The sequence below is a fragment of the Drosophila navojoa genome, chromosome 3 (assembly GCF_054131105.1).
Source record: "Drosophila navojoa isolate 15081-1374.11 chromosome 3, UAZ_NAV_1.0, whole genome shotgun sequence".
NCBI lineage: Eukaryota > Metazoa > Arthropoda > Insecta > Diptera > Drosophilidae > Drosophila > Drosophila navojoa.
Genome location: NC_142891.1, coordinates 901,384 through 916,621, shown reverse-complemented (window position 1 = coordinate 916,621; position 15,238 = coordinate 901,384). Strand labels below are relative to the sequence as shown.

The 15,238-nt window shown below is 40.5% G+C and overlaps 6 protein-coding genes and 1 pseudogene across 6 annotated transcripts; 2 read left to right on the top strand and 5 right to left on the bottom strand.

The window, feature by feature from the left end:
* Window positions 1–61: 61 nt before the first annotated feature.
* On the bottom strand, window positions 62–2,354 carry Spn28Dc (Serpin 28Dc). The gene is made up of 2 exons (XM_018099036.3): window positions 1,526–2,354; window positions 62–1,219 (listed from the first exon to the last, which is right to left on the bottom strand). The coding sequence occupies exons 1-2, from the start codon at window positions 2,206–2,208 to the stop codon at window positions 256–258; spliced, it is 1,647 nt and encodes a 548-aa protein (XP_017954525.1). The 5' UTR covers window positions 2,209–2,354; the 3' UTR covers window positions 62–255.
* A 1,557-nt stretch (window positions 2,355–3,911) lies between these two features.
* On the bottom strand, window positions 3,912–5,136 carry LOC108649936 (uncharacterized). Its single transcript, XM_018099037.3, has 4 exons — window positions 4,870–5,136; window positions 4,538–4,785; window positions 4,296–4,469; window positions 3,912–4,232 (listed from the first exon to the last, which is right to left on the bottom strand). Exons 1-4 carry the CDS (start codon window positions 5,083–5,085, stop codon window positions 4,022–4,024), a joined length of 849 nt encoding a protein of 282 aa, XP_017954526.1. The 5' UTR covers window positions 5,086–5,136; the 3' UTR covers window positions 3,912–4,021.
* A 988-nt stretch (window positions 5,137–6,124) lies between these two features.
* Window positions 6,125–7,280, bottom strand: Glyat (Glycine N-acyltransferase). Its single transcript, XM_030382153.2, has 4 exons — window positions 6,964–7,280; window positions 6,655–6,899; window positions 6,421–6,594; window positions 6,125–6,363 (listed from the first exon to the last, which is right to left on the bottom strand). Exons 1-4 carry the CDS (start codon window positions 7,141–7,143, stop codon window positions 6,141–6,143), a joined length of 822 nt encoding a protein of 273 aa, XP_030238013.1. The 5' UTR covers window positions 7,144–7,280; the 3' UTR covers window positions 6,125–6,140.
* A 650-nt stretch (window positions 7,281–7,930) lies between these two features.
* On the top strand, window positions 7,931–10,451 carry LOC149091601 (uncharacterized; annotated as a pseudogene).
* Window positions 9,312–10,505, bottom strand: Jwa (PRA1 family protein Jwa). The gene has a single exon (XM_018099040.3). The coding sequence runs from the start codon at window positions 10,126–10,128 to the stop codon at window positions 9,502–9,504; it is 627 nt and encodes a 208-aa protein (XP_017954529.1). The 5' UTR covers window positions 10,129–10,505; the 3' UTR covers window positions 9,312–9,501.
* A 719-nt stretch (window positions 10,506–11,224) lies between these two features.
* On the bottom strand, window positions 11,225–13,378 carry Faf2 (Fas-associated factor 2). Its single transcript, XM_018098937.3, has 3 exons — window positions 12,894–13,378; window positions 11,767–12,834; window positions 11,225–11,707 (listed from the first exon to the last, which is right to left on the bottom strand). Exons 1-3 carry the CDS (start codon window positions 13,014–13,016, stop codon window positions 11,507–11,509), a joined length of 1,392 nt encoding a protein of 463 aa, XP_017954426.1. The 5' UTR covers window positions 13,017–13,378; the 3' UTR covers window positions 11,225–11,506.
* A 434-nt stretch (window positions 13,379–13,812) lies between these two features.
* LOC108649862 (putative nuclease HARBI1) lies at window positions 13,813–15,215 on the top strand. The gene is made up of 3 exons (XM_018098938.3): window positions 13,813–14,115; window positions 14,175–14,287; window positions 14,352–15,215. The coding sequence occupies exons 1-3, from the start codon at window positions 13,882–13,884 to the stop codon at window positions 15,148–15,150; spliced, it is 1,146 nt and encodes a 381-aa protein (XP_017954427.1). The 5' UTR covers window positions 13,813–13,881; the 3' UTR covers window positions 15,151–15,215.
* Window positions 15,216–15,238: the final 23 nt, after the last annotated feature.

Here is a 15,238-nt window from a genome sequence, read left to right as displayed (position 1 = left end):
ACTTAAAGGCGCTTATTTTGAAATGCAAATTTAATAAATTTCCATTTCTATTTGAATAAAATTTATATTTATATTATATTTCTTTTATTTTATTAGATTAATAGGAGCAATAGTATATGTATGTACACAAGGCAGATTGTGGAACATATTTTAAATTATAGGCCTACAATCTTATTGAAGAATCTATTTTAAATACACACACTCAACTTTAATTGCTAGCTACTTAAGTATCTAATTATGAAGTTAGATTAGTCTCTAAGTTTTCAGCATTAAACTCGCTTTGGCTGAGGGTGGCTCATTGATCATGCCATAGAACAATGGCAGTTTTGTTAGATCGTGACGCACCAGCAATATGAAAGGTGTCTCCGCCCGGAACAGCACCTCGGGACCGGATTTTTTCAGTATAGCTGCTGTGGCAGCTGCTGCCTCGGTGCCCTGTTCATTGACCGTAAAGTCCACTTTGTGTAGAATATCGGACACAATGAGATCGGAGGGGGGCGTGGGTGTCTTACTCGCTTGTGCCATTTGACGTTGAACCACCAATCGTTGCAAACTGTCCAAGCCATCCGAATAACTGCGTCTAATTTGAGTTGCCTGGGCAATTGGTTCACTTGAGGCAATCAATGAAAGGTCGCTTTGTACTGGGTTGAAGATTCCGCCAATGCCCATCGCTTGTAACAATGTGTTCAGCTTAAAGGATTCTGTGAGATGCATCTTGGGGAATGCTATAATTGTCGATCGCCTTGTCATCTGGCTAATCATGTTCTCAATCGCATCCGCAGTCAGTCTCTGCTGCAAATATGCCAACTGTTCCACAGAGGAACGCATGGGCTGGATCACATACATTGTGGTCAGATTGCCGTGGTAAGGTAATCCAATGATCCGACAATCAAGCTGCTGATCCTCGTAGTAAGGAAAGGCGCCGGCACCGACCATCATATCGACGGGTATCACGGGCTGATTGCCCTCGCCATTGGGATAGAAGTTTTCAACTTTCGTCGCACTGGCTATGAAATCGATCTCCCACATGGCCTTAAAGTATAGGGTATTGGCCATTACAATGCGCGTTTCCTGCGGTAAATCGTCGGGGATTATATTCTCGATTTTGCCCTTAGTTTGCTGTTCCACCCAAGAATTAATGTTGTACCTGGCCGTCGCTGGACTGTTAGCAAAATCGAGCGTTTGCAATTCCGATTTATAGATGCTAACGACAGCTTGTCTGTAAGAGAAGATAATTTAATATTGAATTCACTTCATTAGCTAAATAACATAATAATGGTTTGAAGGTGTAAGCTCGGCTTACGGCCGATAGGCAATAATCGATATTTAACAATGCCTATCGCGGAATTGCACATGTCTAGCAGGCATGAGCGAGATGCCCGTTATAATGTAAATAAAGAATTGTTGATGTAAAACGAGTTAAGGTACTCTACTCTTGTTTCTCACAACATTAATAAATATTTATAGAAAAACCGGAACTATATAAGTTCCAAGTTACTATTGCGAATAGAATAAATTGACTCACTTGTAATCTGGATTCAAGTTGTAGCCGTGCTTAACGAACAGCCCATTGGCCACATGCACCTCCTGTGGGGCGTGGCGATTGCGCGGATAGTTGCGCAGGCTGCGGCGCAGGCTATTGCTGTGCCACGCATCCAGCTGACGCACTGGAGACGTCGTCTGGATCGTTGGCTGCTGCACATCCTGCAGCATCATGCCGAATTGTTCGTGAAGCTTAACCATATCCGTTTGACCAAAGACGGCAACCAATTCCGAATAGCTTCGTCCCTTGGCGCCAAGCAGCAGCAGAGCTAGAGCAGACACAATGCTTAGTGGTGAAAAAATCATTGTCTTTCGATAGTTGGCATTGATCTGATTGGAGAGATTCTGCGCGAATGTGAGTACGTTGCGTGCGATGTCATCCGAGGCGGCTACATCCACATTGCCCGAACTAAAACCAGAACTGGAGCCAGCGTTTTCGATGCTCGGAATGGCATAAACAGGCTGAGCCTTAGCGGGAACGCCAGGCGAATACTGCGGCATCGCCGTTGGGGCCAAATAAGCTGGTCCGGCTGTCGAGTGTGCCTCGTTCAGTTTTTGCCACAGAGCCTGATGCTCCGGTCTCCGCACATCGCGCCACAAATCCAGATCGCCATTGCCAATGACAAACAGGCAGGCGAAGGCCAGCAAAAGCAACGAGCCTAACATTGTGACAATTTATGCTTATCTTTAGTTACGAATTACTTATATATGTACATATAATAATATATGTATATGTATGTATGTATATATATAGCAGTTAACACACGCGATGTTAACGCCTTCAAAGCTGCTGTTAAACTGAGCTTCTCACGCTTCGTGCACAACAGTTTATAGGTTGATGCGAAAAAAAAATATATAAAACTCGTTATCACAAGTGCGATCCAAGCCTAGTCCCAAGTGCACCCCTTCCGTTTCACACACACGCGCTCTCTCTCTCTCTCTCTATCTCTCACAGCTTCTGCTCAACTCTGTCGCTTTCTGAGCGCTCTCTTTGATGAGCATTGGGTTTACCCCGTTATTGTTTACATTCTTTTGCACTACGTTCCATTTTGCCTCATTAAATTGTTGATCTAAATTGGTATCGAGTTTTTTACTCTCAATCTATATATAGTATATGTTGAATATCTATCAGCAGGTTTCAAAGTCTCTCTATTAAGTATGATGAGTCGCTTTAACTTTTAATAACTAAATAATATATGGTGAAATTAATAGGTGTGAAATTTTTGATCCTTTTTGAAATGGTGATACCGTCTATATATCTTCATGCATTTTAAAAATTCATCTGGGAAAAAAAAGTTAAAAAAATAATAACGTTTAAAGTTTATAGTTTATTTTCTGACCCACTTCATTTCAAGGCCAGCCGGTAGGCAACTTAACTTGCTGTACTTATTATTTTTGCCATCAGTGTACATATAGAAAGACCTTGATATTCATGCAAAGGCAGCTTGTACTTTTGCATAGGGTATTCTCTAGTCATGCGTTCTCTAACCCTTGTTTAGTTGATTGTCATGCCCATTGTTCGACTTCCCATCAACGCGAGTAGAATACTAATACCTGACGCTCTCTTTGACGCATCTTTGTTTGACACTAAGTATTTGAGCAAATATTTGGAGAATTTCGCATACGTATTATCTACTCCTATAATGTATGCAGAAATTTCGTGTTTGAGGCAATATTAAGATTGGCAGTGTGCATATGAATGTACATCTATAGATTTATTCATCGAAGATTTGTCATACTCTTGCTTGGGGTTTACTGGGAAAGTTTGTTTCGAACTGCTTTTTGAGATATTGTGGGTGTTTCCCTCTTCGCCTGTAAGTCGTATAGTTCCTTAGCATATGCCAATATTGATTTGTAATGTATAGCTGGTGAATTTTTCAATTGCGTCAATAATTTGCATACTTTTTTCAATCGAAAATTATTCACTTTCCCAATTGGAAAACAACGGATATGTTGTGTATATTTCAATTATTCAATTATCAAATTTACAATACATTTAATGACTATATGACTTTGTCATTAAAAGTATTGTACTCTGATATTATTTTTGTACTTAAAAAATAATTGAATAACAAATCAAGATTTTTTAGTTATGTGAACGCGATTTAATTAAAACTTAGCTCACTTAACAATGGATGATTTAGTCTAAAATGCTCGACCAATAAATACCCTAAAATAAAAACTATAAAATCATGACTTGTATTACTTATAAAATTTAAGGAATTTTTCCTTTTTACTGTTTTTTTTTTTTTTTTTTCAAAATGTAGAATTTATTACAGTTTTCTTTTTATAAATTTATTATTATTATTAGTTCTACTATTATTAGAGTAAAATCTCACAACTGCGAACGACAATTCAATATACAAAATAAAGAACTCACCAACACTTCTAGTAAATATTCTGGAATATTGGAATATTGTTTCATGGCTAATCTTAAAGTTTTCTTTGGAGCAGCGCTATACATAAATATCAATTGTCGCTACCATGTCCAGTAAACGTGATCGATCTGCTGAAAGCCAAGCTTTTCAAACATTTTGCGAGAGGGCGTATTCCCAGTTACAACAGGTGCCCTAACTTCATCTCCGAGCTCCGAAATTTGTTTGGATAAGTAGCGAACCATTAAACTACCCAAGCCAAGGCGCTTGTGGGTATCCACAACCCGCAGCAGACCCAACGCTCCACTAGGTAATCTATGAAGGAATTCATTTGAGTACATAAACACATATACATATTCGATAGGCTATCGTTCACACCTCATACACCAGGCTATTAAGTTGCCTTGCTCGTCGTAAGCGCCCACTGAAATATTGTGAGTTATCAAGCTCCTCACAAATGCAACAGAACCTTCCGAACGATGCGGCCAGATTTCATTGATGGCCGAGGCGTGCTTCACATCCAAACGGCGCAGCTCGATTCCAGCAGGTGGTCTAAAAAACCAAAACACAAATGTTAATAGAGCTTTCTGTACTCTTTATGGTCTATAGAAAATATATACTCCGCTGTAAAGCTTGCAACTAGCTCTTTGCTCGCTCTGTACCAGACTGTTTGATCCGTTGTCTTCAAAATGCTCTTACATTTCTCTCTTAAGGCGTCTACCACTGGTATGAGCCGCTCTCCATAGGCTGTCAGCAAATAAGCATCGGTAGCTTCATACAGCACGCAAAGCATTGCATTTATCAATCGCTCGAAATTGTCGCTGAGTGTATTAAAAGAGAGCTCTTTGAAGGCCATGCCATGGTTAACCTACGAAGAGTAGCAAATGTATGCATGATTTGTTGAGCTCACTCTCATTACTCCTCTCTCTTCACAACTACGCTCTCTACATACAATCATTACAAATGTGCCATCGCTTTGCCATTCTCCATCGAGCGAATATATCTTAACATCCACCTTCTCATCGTTAGCTACCCATTTAATGTAATTTTTGATTAGCCCATATCCATTTGATTCAAGTTGTTTGTGCTTGTAAAGTTCTAGCAAAGTTTTCCATTCACTGCGGCTTATCTCGACAAGCGAATGCGATTTGTATTGTAGTTGCGACATGACCAACCGGCTCTAAGTTCGCCCGACAACTAAACAGGGCGAAGTCATAAGCACTTCTATAAATAGGCGAATTCAAAAGAGCGATAGAGGGGGAGAGAGAGAGAGAGAGAGAGTCGGTTGACAACAATTGTGCACATGTGTTTGCTTATGATTTTATCATTTTACAATTTTCAAAAGCCGAAATGCGAGTAATAAAATATAACGGTTTACAAAGGACTGACATACAAACATATGTATATGCATATGTGTGTGCAAGTGCAAGCCCTTTAATGCAGAAATGGTAAAAGTATGAAGATAAGAGAATTTTAGCATATATATATATATTGATATTACAAGATTAAGGTTGACAACGATTTTCGTTTAACTAGATAATTCGCCAGGTAACTAAACTGTAAATTCATTGAGTAGATTAGATTACTGTGAGTGTCTATAAAGCATAATATGAAACATGTGCACGTATACATACATACTATGTCTAGACGAAATTCCACTTGGATACAATATCAACTGAAATCTAACTATGAGATTCTCAATGAGTAAGAAGAGCTGAGTCGATTTAGTAATCTCAGTAATAAGCACACTTCTTCTTCTTCTGCGTGCCCTTCGTATTTAATGCTTCGTATTCGCTACAAGTTCGAGTAAAACAACTAGCTCAAAAAGCTCTCATGCGCTCAGCTCCCAATGTGAGCGAATTGTGCTGCCTATAAAAGGGGCAGCATCTGCCAGCTCTTGCTCAGTCGATCCGCTGACCTGTTGCTGGTTGGTTACGAAGTGGTGTGGAGTGTTTTTTTCTGCATATTCGCTGGTAAAGGATGATGCGATTGAAGCTCAAAGTAATTGAAACTGCAACTAATTATAGTGAAGTATGACCAAGTGGAGGGGCAAATACATTCACATTGGAGCGAATTCAAATAATATAATAATAATTATCATGCAACTTGTATTTTTAATAGAGAGTAAACATTCAACAATGAGCTTTACTTGTCTTAAAATTTTGGAGCTGTTTAATAATAAATAAACAGTAGAATTTATTTATATGTACATATATAGCTCGATCATAGTGCAGGCACCATGGTAAAGACTATACTGTCCATAAGCTTGAAACCCATTTTCTCAAAAAATAGCTGGGATATTTCATTGCCAAAGGCAATTGTAGCCAAAACCTCGGCTCCAGTTGCGGCAATTTCTCTAGCCATATGACGCACCAGTAAAGAAGCCAGACCGAGACGTCTATAAGAAGGTAAGACATACAAATTGCTGAGACTACCCTGGACAGCTCTGAATAAAAGGAAACATTAGTGATATATAAGGGATATATAATACGAATTTAGCTACCTCAAGCACCAGGCCAAAAGTTGCCCATTTCCATCAAAAGCGCCAACACTGATATGATTCTGGATGCGATCTTCGATCAGTGCCAAAGAATCAGTTGAACGATATGGCCAATGTTCATCAACTAAAGCAGCATGCCTAAGGTCCAATGGAGCAAAATTTATATCTGCTATTAAACTGAAGAATATATATTATATACACATATATATATGATTTGTTAAACTAGTTATAGCTTACCGACTATCGAATGTTTCTATAGTCGTTTTAGGTAAATAATATACATATGTTTCCATTTGATCCAACTTCTTCAAACTTAATCCTCTCTCAAGGCAAAAGTTATTTACAGTTAACTTCAATACCTGTTTATAGCCACAAAACCAGAGTCGATCGTTCAGTTGAAGAGAACTGAGCAAATTTTCTAGATACCTGAGCGAACCACTTAGAGTATTTAGATATATATCTGATTTGTTGATATTGTAGTGCTGTAATATATATACATACATATCTATATATTGTTTACATTTTCATAGTTCATATAGTACTAACGATGAGCACAAATGTTCCATGATCCATCCAATCGTCGTCCGTCGTATAAATTTTCACATGATTCGCTTGTTCGTTGCAATTTATAAAGATATTGATTAGATCGTAGCCTGTTAGATTTGTACGATCGTGTTCATATGCATCTCGTAGCAGAGCCCAATGATTACGCATCAGTTCCAACATTTTTGGTTTTTCAAATTATTATCTTTGTCAATTGTTCTACCAATCACTTCAGTTAACAAATGCGCACTAATTCGAAACTGCGCTTTTTACTTTAGAAGCAAAAATAAATTTCAAAGAAAGAAAAAAAAACACTTATGTCATTTTTTTTGCTATATAGTCCATATACCATACACTTTCCCTTTTTTATGTGTCACACAAGACAAAGAGCAACGGGGGAGTCCAGAATTTTCATCTCTTTGGCTCTCAGCTTTCGGTCTCTATGACAAAATTTGTTTGTGCTGCGCGAAGGGAAACAATTGTGAAGCAATTTCTGCAAATCTATTTATAATCCTAAAGCGACAACAAATATATAAATTATGACTAGCATTCGATTAGTACTCGAAATACGCGCCAATAACACCATTGGAATCCAGCAAAAGCTCGAGGGTAAGCTCGATTTAGTTTTGTATAAAAAAAACGGAATTAAGCTTTTACATACAAATACATTTATTTTTAAATTACATAAATGTTTATAGCTTAGTTTATTATTTTAACTTAGTTGTTATGTATTTATAATACAATAATAAGTATTATATATATTGTATATAAAGAAAAGTATAAGGTATTTTTGAAAAAGCTAATATCAATATTTCACTATTGGAGTTTTTGGCTCAGCCGTGGCCGTTACTGATGAACATCAAACTAAAAATCGATGTCTCACTGCGAAATCGACTAGCGATTCTTACCCTATATACCGATACTTTTCTACCGATGACTGGCGCTAGTTGCTAGCTGCGCATATAATTCAATTCTATTAAAATGGACATCGAAGATTTGCACTGGCGGCAACAAATATTTCCTCTAGCTTATGAAGAGCTGGTAACGTTAGAAAAATAGTCAACAAAGCGACCAAAGCTAGAAGTGCCAATTGAAGCTCCGCCGAGCAGATAACGGAAGTGGAAAATGTGAAAGACAACCAGCACATGCTGTGTGTGATTGCGAAGTAACTGAGTCGCAATATTGATGGCCTGTTTGCCAAGATCTTTTACAACGAAACCAACACGGAGAAATTCCGTACACGAACCGGCATGTCGATACTGGTCCGCTTGATTGGTAAGCAATTGAATAAGAACTGCATACGTCAGCCCATAAAACCTGAATGCCAAAATACTGAAATATTGTTCCGTTACAAGAGCGTATATGTATTCTGCAGCTACCTTTGCAACGTGGAGCGGTCGATCTATCGAAAGCCTTTAAAATGAGCTGCTCCACAGTGCGTACCATTATTCAGGAGACGAGCGAAGTGCTGTGGAATACGCTTGCATCCGCCTTTATGCCACTTTCCAGTGTATCGGATTGGCGTAATGTTGTTGCAGGATATCAGGGCTTGTGACACGTGTCACACTGCCTGGACGCCGTGGATGCGAAGCTGCTGGAAGTCTCGTACAGGAACGAACACGATATTGTCTTGATAGCTAGCTGCGATGATAGATATGGCCATCGTGATGAATGCTGTAACCAATCCGCTCCAGTGGCAACAGGATTTCGGCCCAGAGCTTGGACAGAGCTCTGAGCTCTTGCAAAGCAAATTAGCATACCGCTTCATATCTGCCCTGCGGCAGCACCTGATTACGCCTTACGAGGAGCACCAACTTACGACGACGATCAACGTAATTTCAATCAACATTTGACAATTACCGTTGTGCTGCCCAACTTTCTTAAGCAGCACGACGAGACTTATTGCTCTTTGGAGTGTGTGACAGTATGCGCGGCCATGCATCAAGTGCCCAGGGATTGGCTCTCCAGCACGCAGCAGCCATTGGCTGATTGTCCAGCAGTGCCCCCATTCTGTTTCATTCTATTCGCCTTTTTTCATTTAATTCCTACATAAACGAAGTTTCTTCCTTTCGATTTTTTATTATTCTGTTTTAAAATCAAATTACTGTAACTTATATCTATAAATAGCCCATCTATTTCTCTACCAGACTTTGAATCAAAGGTGCTTCTATCTAATCTGTTTATTTCAAATGGACAGTCGATTTATCTCTAAATAAGTATTGTCTGTCTTTGCTTTGCTTTTATAAGAATGCTAGTCTAAGGCCCCTTTAATGTATATATATTACAATCACATCCATCTGTATGCACGTTCACAATCCATGTGAACTTTGATAAATATAAAAAATTCGACATTTAATGGTTTACTTTAGGGGAGAACTTTTATTGACTTTTATAATTGCATATTAGCAGAAACAATACGTGGGTAAGAAATTCATTTTTAAACATAAAAAAGATCAAATCGTAATATATAAATATAGATTTACAGTGAATCGAAGCATCTATTCAAACATGACCAACAATGAGCATTATTTATCTGCCGCCTTAATTAATGACTCCCTCGGCGCGCACATTCAATGCATCCAGGAGCGAGCCCATGGGCGTGGACGGGCCGAAGCTCTCGATGGTGTTGGCCAGCTTGTTCTTCATGTTGCGAAGCCGCAGCGAGGCATGAATGAAAGTCACTGAGACGGGCAGCAGCAGAGTAAAGGTCGTCAGCAGAACCGCGCTAATCATGTGCAGAAACAGATAGCTAGCCAGCAGGGCGCCCGCCAGGACGTACCATTTTTGCTGGGCGTTCTGCTGAGCTAGAATCTGGTTGCCGCCAGTGAGGCGACTGGCTATGAAGTTCGTCTTAGATTTGCTGCTAAAGAACTGCCAAATGATGGCGATCAGCAGAGCCTGCACGATCAAGCCGCTGATGATCTTCATGGGATTGCAGGCGATCATGATGACGTAGATCGCCAGAAAGACCAGGAAGTAGTTGGTTTGGTAGTACAGCAAGTTCTTGACTACCCGATTGCCCCACTTATCAAAGTCCTTCAAGTTGGGCAGCTGAAAGCGCGCCGATCCGAGCACAAAGTCATCCAGAGTTCGGAGTGGTGCAAGCTGCAAATTTCCAGAGAGCGCTGCAGCCGCATCGCCAACGGATGAGGTTGATGGCGCCGACATGGTTTTTGAGTATTTAGGATTATTTAACTTCTGGGGCAACTCCTGGCTGAGCTTTTGGTAGTTCACTTGGCGTAGACCACGCGTTAATTGCTGCACCTCTTTGAGGTCAAACAGCTGAGACGCTAGCTGCCTTAATCTGGGCCGCAAGCCAAAACTATTCGATTCGCTTCCTCTTTTGGGCAATAGACGTGCGCGTTCGTCTGTGCTATGCCAAATGGAATCTTCCTCGGAGTCACTATATTTGCTGTCCAGTTTAAGAGCTTGGAAATCTCAACGCTTGGCACGCAATTTGTGTGTGTGGCTCTTTGATTAAGTGCGACAAATACCTTTAACAAGTTGACTCATGAGATATGCTGGCGTGAGTCACCCTGTGTTGAGTGTCAGCATATCGATAAAGTTAATTTACAAATTACAAATTATAAATGCATCTATCGATATAGTATCTTTTTCAATTGCAAATGCACTACAAATCTTAAGAATATTTTTTTGTTTTGCTTTTGTCGCATAAAAAACTTATTTGTTGTTAATTCGTTTGCCTTTGCAACGATCTCAATTCAATTTATTGAGGATTTGTCAACTAATTAGCATAACATTAAATTGAATGAAAATGAAATGGCTTCTTAACACATCGATACTTTTCAAAACTTAATGCAAATATCGATTCGCAATTTCACTTTCTATAAATTTAACTGCAATTGATTTTATTTTATGAACTACAAATGGTTAAAAAATATTTCATATAATTTGATTGATTAGCAAATTATTTTTTTCTTTCGCTGTCTATTGACCTATTATTTTAAAATTGTATGTTCTAGATTACCACCCAAATAAAACTGATTTCATTTAGTTTGAGCTTAGCGTACAACTATGAATAAAATTGTTAAATTATTTTACAAACTTTTGTATTTTGTATTTCGTCATGAAAAACTGTCTTCCTTTCTATTTAATTTTTGTCTTCGAATTAAATAATGCAATGTAAGTACAGCTAAATTAACACTTGTGTGTGAAAACAAAATCCTAAAAAATAATGGAAATAGTTTGAAAAGTTATTTTGCAGGGCGGAAAAATTGGTGTTAGACGAAAATCGACATAAAAATTGTTAAACAATTCTGTTTATATATATTCATGATTAAATTAGGAATTATTTGTTGTTGTCTATGAGTTCTTGTGTGTTTGTTTCGAAGCTCCAACCTCCGACTGTGCCAAACGGATTGGACTCGAGTTGAGGACTACGACTACTCAAAACTTGGTTCAAGTTATTTGGTAATGCGTTTTCGTTTAGCTGGCAACACAAAAATTTCAGTATTCGTTCCGTTCCTTTGTATATTTCACTTTTGTTATTCTTCTTGTTTTGTTATTTGGTGGTAGTAGGGCTTGGTTACGCTTCCAGATCATTGACGAAGAGCACTTCGCGATGCTTAAGACCCACATCCTTTAGGGTTTTGCTGTAGGTTTCATTGACAGAGCATTCGGCTGCATCGATGGCCGCCTTGGAATAGAGAACACGCTTTGGGAAATTCGTTGTTATTTCAAACTCATCCGGCGAAGCGGGATGACAGAAGAGGAAATGATAAACGTCCTGAAATAGAATCAGATGATTAGTAAGGAACAGTTTAGGGATTAGCTTTGTTGATATACCAAAATGGAATTAGTTTGCTGAAAGCGTCGTTCGAGACGTGTACCATCAGGCAGTTTGAAAACCACAGCAATGGTATCTGCAGCATCGGGTGCCGGCTCTTGCGGTACCAAGTTGGCCAGCTCGATCTTCTGCCTGGCTATCTCTTCCTTGCGCAGCTCAATATCTCGACGGGCTCGTTCCTCCGCCTCAATCACTTCGCGAGCGGCATCGCGTTCGCGTTGGCGCTGACGCTCCTTCTCCTCATCGGCGAGCAGACTCTGCTCATAAGCCTCATCCTGCTGGCGGCGTAGCGTCTGCGTGAAGTTGCGCTCGAGTCGATCGGCGCGCGCCTGACTCAGCCACACCTCGTTGACGGTGATGACCGACTGGAGGCGACGCAACAGCTCCTCTGACGTGCAATCGCCCTCGAAGCGTCCGACGACCATCATGCGATTGGCCCTTAAGCTAATCATAACCATCAGGGGATAAGTGCGCACCGTGAGCGTCTGCATCACGCGATATCCTTCCGGCGTGGACACATCACAGCCCCAGAGCAACGTGTGCGCATTGATGTAATCAATAACTGGACGCGATGAGAGCGTGTCACGACAAAAGGATTCCACGTCTGGATTTTGTGTGGGATCCTTGTGCAAATAGATGAGCAGAAACCGCAACTCCTGCTTAGCATCGTTCAAGGCCTGGGCATAGGTGCCCTGATAGAAGACAGGATGTTCCGGATAGCGTTCGTGGTACTCTCTTATGAACTTCATCACGTCAGCCAGTGGATCGGAAACGATTCGCGGCTCGTTGCCGCCACCAAGGTTAATAAATGCGCGTACAATGCCAGAGAGTGTCGAGTAAAAGTATTGGAACACAAAGTTGATCACATAGCCGAGGATGCCCGTGAAGCTGCGTGGCATTGGCCCGATGCTTGGCACCCGGCTAATAGTGCGTCCGCCTGGCATGTTCGCCGAAAAGACCTGTTGCAGGAATCGATCGTTGATCACAGCAGGTGCGCGAACATCTGTCGAGGCAGTCAGCATTGTGGGTCGTCCCTCGCGAATGTTCATTTGCTCCTGAAAGGCCACCTGCAGGGGAGATGTGTCCGTTAATCAAAGACTCCAAGCAAGCAAGCCACGACACTCACCTCGAGATCCCATTGATGACGCATGAGCACATCGCGACATATGTTCATGTCCTCTATGCCAGTCAGATCTTGGAATTGTAGCACTTTGTCTGTTTGCTCATTTGTCAGACCCTCCGCCTCCATTTTGCAGCAGGTGCGGTTGTTGTTGTTTTTGTTGTAGTCGTTGTCGTTGTTGCAGTTGCTGTTATTGTTAGTGTCTTTATTTTAGCTATTGCGTTTTCTATTGGCCTTTGTCTGTCCGCTCCCTGCTGCCAGCTGCTATTGGCAAAACGAGTGCGCAATTTGAGTTTTTGTAATTTATATTGGCAAATTTATTTGATATTTGCACGGGCCAAGACTCACTAAATAAACTGAACGAACGGAACCCCTGATTGTCGTTCATCTAACATATGTTTTTTTTTTTTCGGCAACCAAAAACTTAACATTTTGCTGCGCTGTTATTAACAGCGATCCATCGCCAATTTTGAAAAAGATATTTTCGGTTATTTCGAATAATGTTTTTTGAGTTACTTAAAATGTCTTATAGAAATAACTACTGGGCTGTTATCTATATGACAAGTGTAAATTGTATTGATTTCCGTTGCAAATAAGTAGCTGTTAAGTTCCTGTTAGTTCGCTCGTACAAACTGTTATTTTACATTATCGATTCCTCAAGTTGGCTACAATTAGACAACCGTGCCCCAAAAGGCTTATAAGACTGTTAAATGTATATTTTTAGCACTGTCTTTTAAATTCTAGGTCTCCTTAACATTTTTATTTCTCCAATACAGCAAAGTCATTACGATAGACCGATATTTATCAACTATTTTAACAGTCTATCATCTCTATGTTGATGATTTTATACATGTTCAACATTTACATTTGAATTATGTTCACATTTGCGATAGATCGATAATAATTGTCATCGTGTCATCGTCTCGCCACTACTTCAATTCGATCATGACAGCTGTTGCTGTTAGACTTGTGTTTACTTTTAATTTGTTTACCTATGCATTTTCCGGGTAAAATGAATGCACGCGCACAGAAAGCGTTTATGCTGAACTTCTTTTTAGACGAAGGTCTGGGTCCGCAGCTGGCCGAAGCCGTGCGACTGGTTACAGCTGAAAGTACATTAAGTGTGCTGCATACAACGAATGAACCAGATGAGGAAAAACGAGAAATGCCCCGATTTATGGATGATCAATTCAAGGAACAGTTTCGCATGAAGCGCAGCAGCTTTGAGGTGAGCAATTTGCCTTGTAGCGTTTATATTTACGTATATTAACGTGAAATGATTTACAGGTGCTACTGCAGGCTGTGGGAAAAGCAATATCCGGGGCGGAACATCACCAGCCAATTGCACGAGTATCGCTGCCAGAGAAACTATTGTACACTCTTACACTCCTGAGTGGAAAGTAGGCAAGACTCTTCAATTAAGAGAAATATAAGTTTACTGGATATTTGTATATTCTCTTTCAGCAAATCATTTCGCGAAGTTGGCGAAACGTTTGCCATATCCAAGAGTTCTGGCCACGAGATATTTAAATGGGTTACATCAGGCTTTGCAGCATTGATGCCTTGCTATGTGAAGTGGCCAAAAGATAATGCGTGTGGCATCAAGTGCAGTCAACTGCCAGGAGTGGTGGGCGTCATCGACGAGTGTCGCATACCCCTAAAACTACCCGTGCGTGAAGAGCAGGGGCATATGCAGTACGCATCGCTGGCACTCCAGGCAGTATGTGATGAGCGGAGTCGCTTCCTTGATGTGCACATCGATGTGCCCGACAATCAGTGTTCAGTGTTGCTGAAGAGTGAACTATTTGAAAGATTAATTGACATGGAGGAACCGCTGATGCCGGCGGAAAAGCATATCGTGGGCGAAATGACCTATCCCCTACTGCTCAATTTGATGACACCCTATGCAGACAACAATGGGGAGTTAACGCCCTGTCACATACGCTACAATCAGGCTATTCATTTGTGGAATGCACCCGCCGAGCGTGCCTTCACGGCCTTGATATCTCGCTTTAGACGACTGAAGTCTTTAGATGTGGGCACAATGGAAGTGGCCAGCATTGTTGTCGCGGCCGCATGCATGCTGCACAACTTTATCTTGGATTGTAGCGAGCCCATTGAAGATTCCACGTTGGACTATGAGCTTCTTCCTGAGAATCAAAATTCGATTGTGTTCGAAGAGCATGGATTGGTGAACTGGGACCATACGGCAGCTGCAGAAAAGAAACGCGATGGCCTGGTAGCTGGCTTTATACAGTCATAGTATATATGCATATAGTTCTATATCTAACTATATATAATAAAATTAGCCTAGTTTTTAATTTATAACAGATGTGTTGTTTATTGTGGCA